Source organism: Meleagris gallopavo, chromosome 8, assembly GCF_905368555.1.
Source record: "Meleagris gallopavo chromosome 8, MGAL_WU_HG_1.1, whole genome shotgun sequence".
Lineage (NCBI taxonomy): Eukaryota > Metazoa > Chordata > Aves > Galliformes > Phasianidae > Meleagris > Meleagris gallopavo.
Genome location: NC_139411.1, coordinates 32,264,158 through 32,276,171, shown reverse-complemented (window position 1 = coordinate 32,276,171; position 12,014 = coordinate 32,264,158). Strand labels below are relative to the sequence as shown.

Genomic DNA, 12,014 nt, shown 5'->3' with positions numbered 1-12,014 from the left:
ATCACCAATCCCATCACCAATCCCATCACCAATCCCATCACCAATCCCATCACCAATCCCATCACCTCGATACAAACAGAAGCTGTTTGCCACAAGCCTCAAACTTCACTGAAACTGCATGTGAAAATATCTGTAATAATTGGTTCAGCACTTCAGAGAGCAAATACACTTTTCTGACTAAATTTTAAAAGATGAAAATGTTTCAGTACTGAAATTAAATTCTGAAGTTTTTTGTTTTTGTTTTTTTTAAACCTTCAAGTACCATTTGAAGCACATATAAGCAGAGTCCACAGTAGCAATCAAATCCAGTGCAAAATCCAACAGAAGTCTGGCTGGTCTTACAGCAAAAACCTGCCATAAGCTCTTCTTTTTGACAAAGAGGATTTAGAGAAGGCAGCAGTTACAACCCCACTGCTTCCCAAACCCTACCAAGCCACTGCTTCCAAGGCCAGACACAGCTCCATATCCAGCAGCCCTCCAGGCAGGCTCAGCAGGACAGGCAGGTGTGTGAGCACAGCTGGACATGGGGCACCTGCAGACACCAAGGCACCTCCTGGGGCAATGCTTCCAAAGGGCCTGGGAAGGAACTTGAAGATCAAAGAATTCAAATAATTACCCAATAATGGCAGCTCTGTGAAGAAGAGAGGTAAGAATTACAGCAGCTCATTTCTCATCACAGCAGGGAAGTAATGAGTAACCATTGTACAAAATGCTTGGTAGAACATTAATTTATTTGCACTTCTTTTAATGTAAACTCATCCCAGTCGCACAAAGATGCCAAAAGCCCAAAACCATGAGCTGAGAGCAAAAAGGTCTTCCTGTTATTTGAGTCGAAAGGGAAAAGCAAGTCATCTCCACCACCCCATTAAGTTACCAGCAGTCACGATTTGACATGGTTTCATGCTCCCTATGCAGGATTCAATGTTTCTCCCACATTCATTAAATAAACCAATTTAGATACACAAAAACACAAATGTGCTTAATATTTAAATCTACTTTTTTTTTTTTTTTGCATTAAGTTATTATTAAATCATATAACTTCAGATAAGATAACAGAAAAATTACTTTGCATAGTCAAACTTGACATTCCAGTGGCAACCTGAACCTTATAGGAAAATGCCAACCCAGAAACAAAAAGAGAATTAATTTGCAGTAGTAATGAATCAAGCTTGTTACATCTGTTGAAATAACACTGTTTAAGTAGATGTAACCATAAAAAAAATAATCTGATTAAACCAATATCTAAAACTAACTTAGCACTCGGACCAAAAGATCAATGTCTAGAAACAAAGTCATTTCAAAAATGTAAACCAAAGGCATTTGCAAAGTTTAGTTATATCACAGAATCACCAAGGTTGGAAAAGACTTTTGAGATCATCCAAGTCCAACCACCCACCTATCACCAATAGTCCTCACTGAACCATATCCCTCAACACAAAATCCAACTGTCCCTTCAACACCTCCAGGGTCGGTGAACTCCACCGCCTCCCTGGGCAGCCCATTCAACTGCCTGACCACTCTTTCAGAAAAGTAGTATTTATATGTTTATATGTTGCTTATATCTCTCCAGACTGCAGCAGGCTACACAATTTACAGTCTAGGATATAACGAAAGAGATGTATTTTATTTGGCTTGCGACTGGAATAAGGGAGAGCAGAAAAGTGTTCCGACAACTTTTACATTCTGTTGATTATCAAACTCAGCATCCTGATTCCCTTTTTCACAGATCAAGGAGGAAGGATTTTGCTGTGTGTAGTGCTTGTACAGTTTCATATCAAAACAAGCAAAGCATCTGAAAGCCTGAAATCGGTCCATAGCACTGTAGCACATGTACCCAATGTTACAAGAGAGGCATAAATAATTTAGGACCCCGGTGACTTTCAAATTCAGATTATACTTCTTTTAGCAGCAGGTGCCTTCGCATTACCCAAGGGTATCCAAAAACATCTATCATTTCTCTAAACGTAGGACAGATACTGCAATCGATCCATACAAATAAAGCTGTGAGAACATCCATCTTTCATAGAAAAGGAGATGGTTATTCAGCAGGTATCGACCACACGCTTCTTCATTCACATCCAGCACTGGTTAATTCTGTGCTCATTAAAAAGAATGCGTTTTGTCCTTTCGCAAGAAAGCAAGTAATTCATCACCTGATAAAGTCACAAACAGAAAAGCAGTTGTAAAAACAATGCTTGGACAACGCACGTTTTGCAAGCTTACCTTCATATGTTTCTAATATGTGCACAGTGTCTCCTATCTGTAAGGAAAGCTCATCTGGTCCCCTCGCGTCGTAATTGTAAAGAGCTAGACAGAGAAAACAAGGCAGTTAGCACGTGCAAGGCAACACAGCTTTCAAGATTGTTACTTCTCCACACAACTGATATTATTATTCATTATTGCTCTTTGTGCAGCTTCTGGCTACGCTTGGTCAAGTTCTTCAATCCAACAGCACGTTCCCTTAGATCTCAAAAGGCACACGCAGACTGTTCAAAGTTAGCCTCTGAACCTACTCACAATGCTTTGCTTCTTCATAACAATACATTCAATTAATTTTGTTGGACCTGTCTGTCTTCCAGTACTTTGTGTCAGTGTGATGCAGGAAGCCTCACACGCTGATCTGCCCTAAAGCAGCACTGAATGATCACCTTCAGCCTACACTAAAGCCAAGTGAATGCAGCAAATGCTGGAAGGAAGCTTTGGAAACTGCTCATGCCTCACAGCCATTGACCTGCAGGTTGCTGACACCTCGCAGAGTTCAATTCTGGACAGGGAGAAACTCTGAGAAGAAGAAAAACTGTTTTGTTGTAGATAAAGAAAGAAAGAAAGTCAGACAGAATAGTCAGGTATATGCCAGCAAATAACTCAAATAGAAAAGATGCATCACCCTACTCGTCAGTGACCTGACATTACAAACACTAACTTCAAGTTTTAAAGGGGGGTATTATTTAGAGTTTGTTTGCTTTCTATGAAATGGTAGAAAAGGAAGTTTTTTAGAATTGTCACCTGCAGGAGAACACCTACAAAGTAAAGGAAAGGCCACTTCTCCCCACGCTTCACAAAAGAAGTGCTAAAATCAGGAATGGCTTGAAGAATACCGAACGTTTATCTGACAAATACGCTGCAAGCCAGATTTGATTAAGAAAAAGGTATTTCAAAAATATCTAGAAAACAGTTACAGCCTCTAAAACTACCTTCTGGTTTTGTTTGTTGTTATGTTCCCTGTGGAAGAAATCCCTCTGAGAGAGACAAAGCCTTCTGATACCTGGTAGGATCTGCACAACCGAAGGCTACAAGCCCAGCATTTCACGAGACTGACATTAACGAACTGTAATGAAAGCAGACCAATGAAAGGTTCATTCATATTCCACTTTGAGATGCTACCGATTTCTTAGCCTTGTATTTCCAGTACACAAAAGGCTGAGTTCCTCTGAACAGAGATCTCTTCTTTACAATGGGAGCTTTCAGAGCACAGCATCAAAGGAAAGCTACTTCGTTATTTTCAGCATCTGAGAATCGAGATTCGTTATTTGTCATAATGATCAGATTCCAATAATGCTTTCTCACCTCCATCGAAGTTATCTCTAAACTTTCAGCCATCCCTTGTATAACCAGTTATTTCTGCCTCCCCATCATTTCCCAGGGATACGAGCTGTGCAGCACTGCCCACAAAGGCTCCAGTTGCTCTCTGCCATTACCACTATCAGAATAGAAAGATGCAGATGCATCTCTGGTGTAACTGAGATCAGCCCAGCCCCTCTGGCAGGAGACATTCACAGATGGTTAAACCAAAACAGCTCACGGGACATTAACTGCAGGTAACATTCTCATTACGAATCATCACAAAGCACTTCCACAAAACCCTCAAAGCAAAAACCTACAGCAGAAAGCACAAAGCCACCATTACACAACAGCGAGGTATCAGGCAGGGCACAACCTCTGCTCCCCCCAGGCCATTTATTCCAGGTTCCAGGTGAGCCCAGCAGAGCAGCCCTGCCAGCAGGGAAGTCGGCAACATAAGTGCAACATGCAAAACCTGGTCAGAAGATGCTGAACCCCACCACACAACGTTACTGACATCGAGCACGTGAGGTGGGTCCTTGGTCCTTTTCTGGGTGGTATATGGAACGAGAGAGGTACAAAAAAAAGCAATAGAAATAGGAAAGACAAAAGGTATGCAGCACAGGATCCTACAGAATTTAGGAAAGGACACTTGAAGGTAAAAACGTATAAAGATCAAGCAGAAACTAATAATCACCAGTATTTAATGAAGGCTTTAGAAAGCGATACAGTTTTATTGACATCAAAACAAGTCAAGCTAGCTATTCCTGTTTTAATGTTTTTGTTAACTTTCCCATTATTAAAACGAGATAAATCCTTGCTGCCAGGTATCTGCAGCACAGTATTTCAAAGCCGTAATTGCCATTCTACAGGAGGAGAGCTGTTCTGTGAAAAACATTAACAAAAATTAACATTTTGAACTGTTCTGAGCAGAGGAATGTTAACAACCATGAATACATGGCACGCTTCCTAAACAGCAGCACAAGGGACAGTCTGTTTGATAACACTCAGCAGGAATTTTTTCTGTCGGGTTTTTGGGAGTACCAGAAAGATGAAATTAATCAGTTAGCATGAACTCTCCTCAGTTTGGATGCTTAAATCCAAACTTCTGGCCTTTACTTGCATTTCTTGAACGTCACAGCTGTCACCAGACTCAAGAGAACCTGAGGGTGCTCGAAGTGCAGAATGAGCCCATCTGAACCTTCCGCCTTGGAGACCCCGATGAGTAATCTCACCGTGTAGTACCAAGCACCCAAACCAGTAGAAATTCACATCATGACAGATTAAAAACAGTTCTGTAGCAAGTTCACACTTCAGCGAACCATTTCTCCAACACTTAAGCTGAATAACACTAAGGATCAAAGGCAACTGCAAATAAAAGACATTAAAATTTATATGAGAGCGCTAACTGGTGTCTGTCACAATGAGGAGGGTCACGTAACATGAACTTCACTGTAATGACCAATTCTCTGGACTGAAGATGACAAGCAGCCATCGAGCAGTAATTACTACCCATGACAGCTCCCACTGACCCCAGCTGAGCAACGAGTGGCGGCCAAAGAAGGGAGGCTTATTTCAAAATAATAGAAAGAAAATTTGGCTTGCAGCAGCATTCGTAGATGATGAAACAAACAACCAGAATAACTATAAAGCACATTCCGCCCCTGTGATTACAAAACAAGTTTTGAGCTACTGCATACTCCTATGAAAGCCAGAAGGTAACCCCAAGCACGGGGGATTTTTTATGCAGTGACATCAAAAGTTGTTATGACAGATCAAATGCCCGATTGGAGCTAACAACAATGCTTTAACTAAAGGAAAAGAAAAAAGGGAATAAAGGAATAAAGCACAAAACTGGTACATGTATGTCCTGTCTGGTCAACAACATACAGAGGCACGACCAAATTATGGATCAAGGTCCAGTGTTTTCAAAAAAGAATTACGTAGCCTATAAATTAGCTTTAAAAAAAAAAAAAAAATCTTTGCTACAACTCACAAGCTAGGAGCATGGATACTTTAGCACCCAAAAATGCATGACTAAGACGCAGCCCAAGCAAGTTAACCTCATGGTTAACACAGACTAATTCAGTATCCCAGTGTTCTTCCACAGTGAGCATGGCGCAGTCGAAGAGGTATAGTTAAGCATTTTTCCTATTGCAAACTATAAACTATTCCTATAAACACTCCCCCTCCTTTTATTTATAAGAATACTATTTACAATGCAATCTCTGTACATTAGAGAAATGTTAAGAAGTGATGTCCAAAAGATACCACGAGTAACAAGCCCAAGAAGGATGCTGCTTTCTGGCTCAACCAGCACACTGCCCATCCACAGAAACACCAACATTTGCTCAAGCACTTCTGCCACTTCCCCCAGCCTGGAGAATGCTCTGCAGAAGAGATGAAGGATCAGGTTCCTCGTGGCCAGCACACAGGAATCAGCTTTAGGTGAGCAAAGGAGTACTCTATAAAGGGGACCTCCTTACAGAGGGCAGCTCTCCCTGAAAAAGACCTTTCAAAAGGTGAAGGGAGTAAGCTACAGTGCTCCAGAAAGAGCTATGTTCTTAGCAGACATCTGTATGACCACCATTTTCTAATTACATTTATAAGGTTACTGTGTAGAAGAGAACAACGTTTTCTCAAAATTACAGAGAAAGAACTAACGAGCTTTCTTTTCCAGTTCCAGGCACCATTAGCTATGATTTCATCTAGAGTTGAAGGAGTCCACTGTATTTGCAAGATCATACCTATGGACCACACTCCCTCAACCACCCTGGGATGGGCATTCTTGTACTGACTCACAAACAGACTGTTTCAGCTGCAGCCTTACACCTACCCTGCTTTTAAAAGCCAAAGCAACCCACACCTCACTGTGACAGGAAAGCAGGGATTTCAGAGCGCATGCTGACGATGAGTAAGGAACAGCTGATCAAAACAAGCAGTGGATGGATTCAGTATGATCTGTTACCAGGCTGACGTGAACACAGAGCAGTATTCAGCAAATCAGTTATCTATGTCAGTTCTATGTCAGCCTATTTGGAGTTCCAGCTCTGGGATTCAATGACCGGAACCAAAGTGGCACGAAAAATGCAAGCAAAAAGAATGCAAAGTCACAAGTGACAGAAAGCATCCTGAAGGCATCTCTCCTTTGTACACTGCTGCTCTCTGCTTAGGACAGCAATGGTTCAGCACCAGAGATATTTCTGCTCATCAGCTGAGTTTCCCAGCCACGATGACCAAGCAGCTGGTAGCAGTCACTGCTCTCACCCAGCCTCTTCCTTCCAGGGCAACAAAGAAGCAGATCTACACAAAATTACTGAAATGTCAAAAGCAAAGGATTAGTGTGGGCACAGAAAGCACAAATTTTCAACTCCAGGAGTTAATAAAGAAAGGAACAATGAATAGGGCATTACAGTAATTGCACTAAAACCCATTTATTACCAAAGAATATAAAACAAACAGCTCTACAGGACTGCATTCATCAATCTATGCGCATTACAGAAATGAGGAGTGCAAGACCAGAAGAATGAAAGAGGTGATAGAGGAAAAGTGGTAAAAAGCAAACAAAGGTAACATCAGTATGTACTGAGAAAGCTTTTCTCTGCATGAAAGCTGAGATTACTTAAGATACCATAAAAATGTTACCACATAATATTCCCTGGAATATTCTGCATTAAAGCCTGCATTAAACACTTTACGCTCTGGAAAGAAAAAAAAAAAAACACACTTAACATATTATCAAGCTTTATTTGATTGTATCTTTAAAAAAAAAATCCAACACCCATAATAATGCTTTTTCATAAAAGCAAATCGAAACCAGAGATAGAAGCAATGCCTACTGCAAATCTTTACCACTGAAAGCACATCAGAAACCTGAAGATTTTCCTCCTTTTTGTCTAAACAGAAGTGCTGGATTTCCATGTCATAGTGACTCCTTAGATCTTCATTACCTATCCTGAAATGTTTCCAATTATCACAGCTGAGGGTAATGAAGAAAAAAGAACACAATTTCACAGATCAGGATTTGCACCTAAGCTTTGCTAAGGATGACTGCCTCATCTGCAAGGCAACCAAGCGCAGACCTTCCCAAGTTACTGAAGTCACCCTCTGCATTCTCATCCCTGGTTTCTCCAAGCTGAGATCACAGTTCTCAGTACTTCAGTTGTTTTGTCATCCAAACTGCAACAAACCAGTCAATTTGCACAGGAACACGCTGAATTTGGAGGTGAATCTGAGCACGCTGGCTCAGTGAGCCAAGGGCCACCCAAGCTGTAAGCATCACTAAGCACTAAGTCAGGTTGTGGAACAGATGGCAGCACAGGGGAGCAAGATGTTTTGCAACACATCTGGTCTCTTATCACTACCCAGCATGAATTAGTAAGCTGAAGAGACTTTGTAAATCCAGGAAAAAAATAAAATAAAAAATAAAAATAAAAAAAACAAACTGAAGTCATTTTGCCTTCCAGAAGTGTAAGCACTGTGCTGCTGCATCCTCCAGGCAGATCTCACGTAGGAGAGAACAAGATGCTCGCTCCTTTCCACATGAATAAGAAATAAAATAAAATGGAGTCCTACTCCTATCTAAGGGTCATTCAAATTCTGGCTTTTTCTCCTCTCACCCTTGAAGACAGACGCTGGTTCTAACGGAGTTGATGAAGATGCCAACTCTTACCAGCCTTCTCCTTCCTCTTTTTTGCAAATTAATCTGCACTCTGAATGCTTCAACCAATAAGCGCTGAGGATATGAAGTCAAAAATAGTGTTAAAAAAAGAGAGATCACCACTGACTGTAACATTAATAATGTGGCATACTGCATAGGTAACATAAAGGACAGTCAAGAACATTTCAATTAATTTTTAGTATTAAAAAGTCCCTTAACTGAAACACATGATATGCGATAATCAAATAACCCAAACTCTTCTATGCTGGCATTTGTAGTCAGGAAAATTCTGACTTCCACAAGCACGAAAGACGGTCCAGAGGCAGATAGATGTCTTGGCATTTGTCTTCTGCTAACCCAGAATCACACAGTTTTGACCTTCCCCTGATTTTCCTGTACTTCTCTGCTAAAAGCAATAGCTTGGCTCTCACTGTAGTGGTCAACAGGTCATGTTCTTAAAGAAGGCAATGACAAAATGCGACCATGCACTGCTCCATCCCTGCCACAGTGCACCTGAAGGACCTCTGTGCCTTTAACAGCTGAAACCTGAAATGGCTTCTACCCAAAATCTTTGCAAAATCTTTGATATTGTTGTTCATAAAACACATCAACATACACGCTGGGCATGAGGAAGGAGGAAATGAGTTAAACGCCGGATGGAAGAACTCGTGCAGCTTACGGTCAGTGCTGGCACAGGATGCAGTGTGTATGAGCCAGCCAGGAGTCAACAGAGGCCAGTTAATCAGACTGAGGCTGCACAAAAGATCAGTGACCCAAGCAGGCATTTCTTCAGTGATAACTAAGAAAAAAAAAAAAAATACAGCAAACAGAAAACAGAGAAAGCAAGAACTTGTGGCCAAGCACAGGAGGGCAACGGCATCAACTTCAGCCAGCAGCGCCCACAGCCTTGGAGAAGGTCCCAAAAAGAGCAGCACAGATCACAGTCACCTTTCCAATCACAGAGTCAGGTGCATACATCCCCAAATGCAACCATCTCCATTTTAAAAACAGTTCACGAGAGAGACTGTATCAGAGTGAGGTGCAAAACCCTGGTAAGCCCTTTGGTCCTTTCCAGGCCAAAACAGCACAAACTCCCATTGGCAAAGCCTCAGACACTGAATCCCAAGCTACCAATCTGGTGCTCAGGCAGGGCATGTAAATTCCTGAATTGTTGGACACATCACTTCTTATGCAAGCTGGGTATAGGGCTGGCAGTGGATGCTGGACACAGCCAGTTCCCCAGCACCTGCTGCTTATGGGATGAAGCAGAGATTTTTATGAAAATACCTTTTTCAGCTCTCTGCTGGTGCTGCACAAAATCCAGACAGAAGGACGTTTTATCTGCGTGAGGATTCTGACAAGCACAGCCCACCCAGCACTCCTGTAGCTCCACCTGAGGATGCCTGAAGCGTCAGTCCCATTTCCCCAAGATTTCCCCTTGCTATTGCAGGTCTCTATCTCACCAAACGTATTTTTGTGAAGAGGGTGCCTTTCCCTGAGCATTTCTGCAGCAGCGAGCTTAATGTCACGGCTATATTTTAATAGTCATTTCAATGGACTATAAAAATCAAGTTCAACACAATAAAACTTCTATCACACTACTGAGGAAACAGTTAGCAAAAAAATGGCCCCTGCAAGACACTATTCACTGCAATACGGAGCTGATGATGCAGAGCCAAGAGCCTGAAGCAAGGCGACAGTGGGGCGATGGGAAGAACTTCCATTTCCTACTGTTCTTCCTCCCCTGTATTTCTACCAGGAAAAAAAATAAAAATAAAAATCAAGAGTCCTGTGTTGTGCTCTCAGGAAAGCTTGTGGACAGGGGAAGGGAGGAGAGGGCGCTTTAAGATTTTTACACATCAAACCTTACTCAATTTGTTTCTGCTTGCCATCACCTTATTTGTCTCTGGGCCCTTCAAGCTGTCTCCAACAGCAAGAACTATAAAAGCAGGGATCCACAGGCAAATAATCCCTGAGGAGCTTGTTCTGCTTTCTCAGAAATAGCAGCCAGAGAGAAGAATTACCTGCTAAGAGCTGTAGTTTGATCCACAAACACCTCCTTTCCACAACAGCCAGGCTACTGTAGAAATAAGAAACCTGTGGCACTTCCCCTGAAATTGCATCTCATGCATACAGGAATGAATGTAAAAACCAAAGACACTAATCAAACAGCACTGAATGCATTAGAAGAGCGGCATTTTGCAAAAACAGGGAAAAATTGTTTTTCTCTAAACCAATAAGAAACCACATGACTCATGCAGCTTTCAGAAAAGCAAGAGAACTGGCTTGGCAGCTAATGCTAACAAAGAGGTTCTGTCTGATTCACTCGGGGCTTTGGGGGCCAGGCTCTGGGCTCAGCCCCATCTGGAGCACCACAGTGCTTCTAGCTCACACTGATGGATGATCGTGCTGCAAGAAGCGGGGAGAAGAAAACGTAACTGATATGGGATTCCTACTCTTTAAGAGCTCTGAATCACATTTTACTCTCCCCATAAATCAAATACACATATCTCCTGGAAAGTACAAAACAGCAGAGGAACAACAGAATAATCTGCTTGCACAACTAGAACTCCCCACCTCGCTAATCAATAGGATCCTAGATTTATATCTGTAAAGCACAGGCTAATTTGATTGTTCTTAAACCTTTTCCAGCCAAGTACAAGCTGATCTAGCCCAATTCCATCTCAAGTGAGGTGATGGCACAGAGCCACACGCCTGGGCAGGTCAGAAGCAGCTCCCAGCCCACACACCTGGGAAGCCCCAGCCTCCAGCAGCATCAGCCTGCACCTGGAACCTCAGGGTCAAGAGGAAAACTCAATGATACTCTGCAGTTGTTTTTCACTTGCTGCTTGGAAGGTTTTTAGTGGGTGCGCAGAAGGCAACAGGAAGATGCTCTCCTTTGTGAGAGGTCACACTGGTAGTGGCACTTGGAGGACCAGAGCAGCCTTTTGATGGCCACCCACCAACTTTCAGCTCCCACCAATGTTCCCAATTACATCCCAAAGGTCATTGATTAAATGAGTGCTACTACACCCACAAACATTCACTCCCTGGGCACCTAGCCTCCATTTTGTCCAGGTTTCAGCAAGAGCCAGCACGGACACTGGAGGCATCAGCAAGACTCTCAGGTCAACCTGCAGTAGAGAAGCATGCAGTGAATGCATCAGTGTTCACCATTATTCCAACCAGCTGCTATAAGACAAGAGCAGACTATTCTGGCTTTCTTTTTGGCACATTGTGTCCTCAGCACCCTTCCAGCTACTGGCTCCCTTTGCTAGGAACACACTGTACAGCTGCCAGCAGTGCCAATGGCCAACACTGGCTGAAGGACAACCATCTCACTCTGGTGGTTTCCAAAGCAGTCTAGAAAACACTGAATCTGCTCAAACGATGAAATTTGGCAAGCTCCAACTGTCAGTGCACCTTTGTAGTGAACTAGACTGCAAACGTCCTTCATAAGCACTGTCCCTTAAAATTCTTGGGTCGGGGTAAAAATACTCCACCCACCTAATAACTTTTAATTAGACCAACTCCAATTTCTCATCTATTCAACTTATTAATCAGTTTCACGATCCCTACCTCAACACAAAGCTATCTGAAGACAAACAAACCAGAAGACAGCTAGCTGTTCCTATATTCAACACATATCCCAAGGAAAAAGGTCTTTTTTTTCCTACAAAAATCAGCAGGCATTTGCTCCAACTAATCCTGGTGGGAATATCTCACCCAACACTTGGACCACTCACAGTGGGACTCATCCAGCTCGCTGGCCACTGGCAGCCAAATAAACGTG

At 42.4% G+C, this 12,014-nt stretch overlaps 1 protein-coding gene across 2 annotated transcripts in view; it reads right to left on the bottom strand.

Annotated features, from left to right (window-relative positions):
* The window catches only part of DOCK1 (dedicator of cytokinesis 1), a 274,016-nt gene that overhangs the window by 251,255 nt on the left and 10,747 nt on the right, over nucleotides 1-12,014 (bottom strand). For both annotated transcript variants that reach the window (XM_085229833.1, XM_085229834.1), the window contains exon 2: nucleotides 2,224-2,307. In XM_085229833.1, the coding sequence (XP_085085959.1) occupies nucleotides 2,224-2,307 (84 nt within the window). The remainder of the gene's footprint in view (nucleotides 1-2,223; nucleotides 2,308-12,014) is intronic.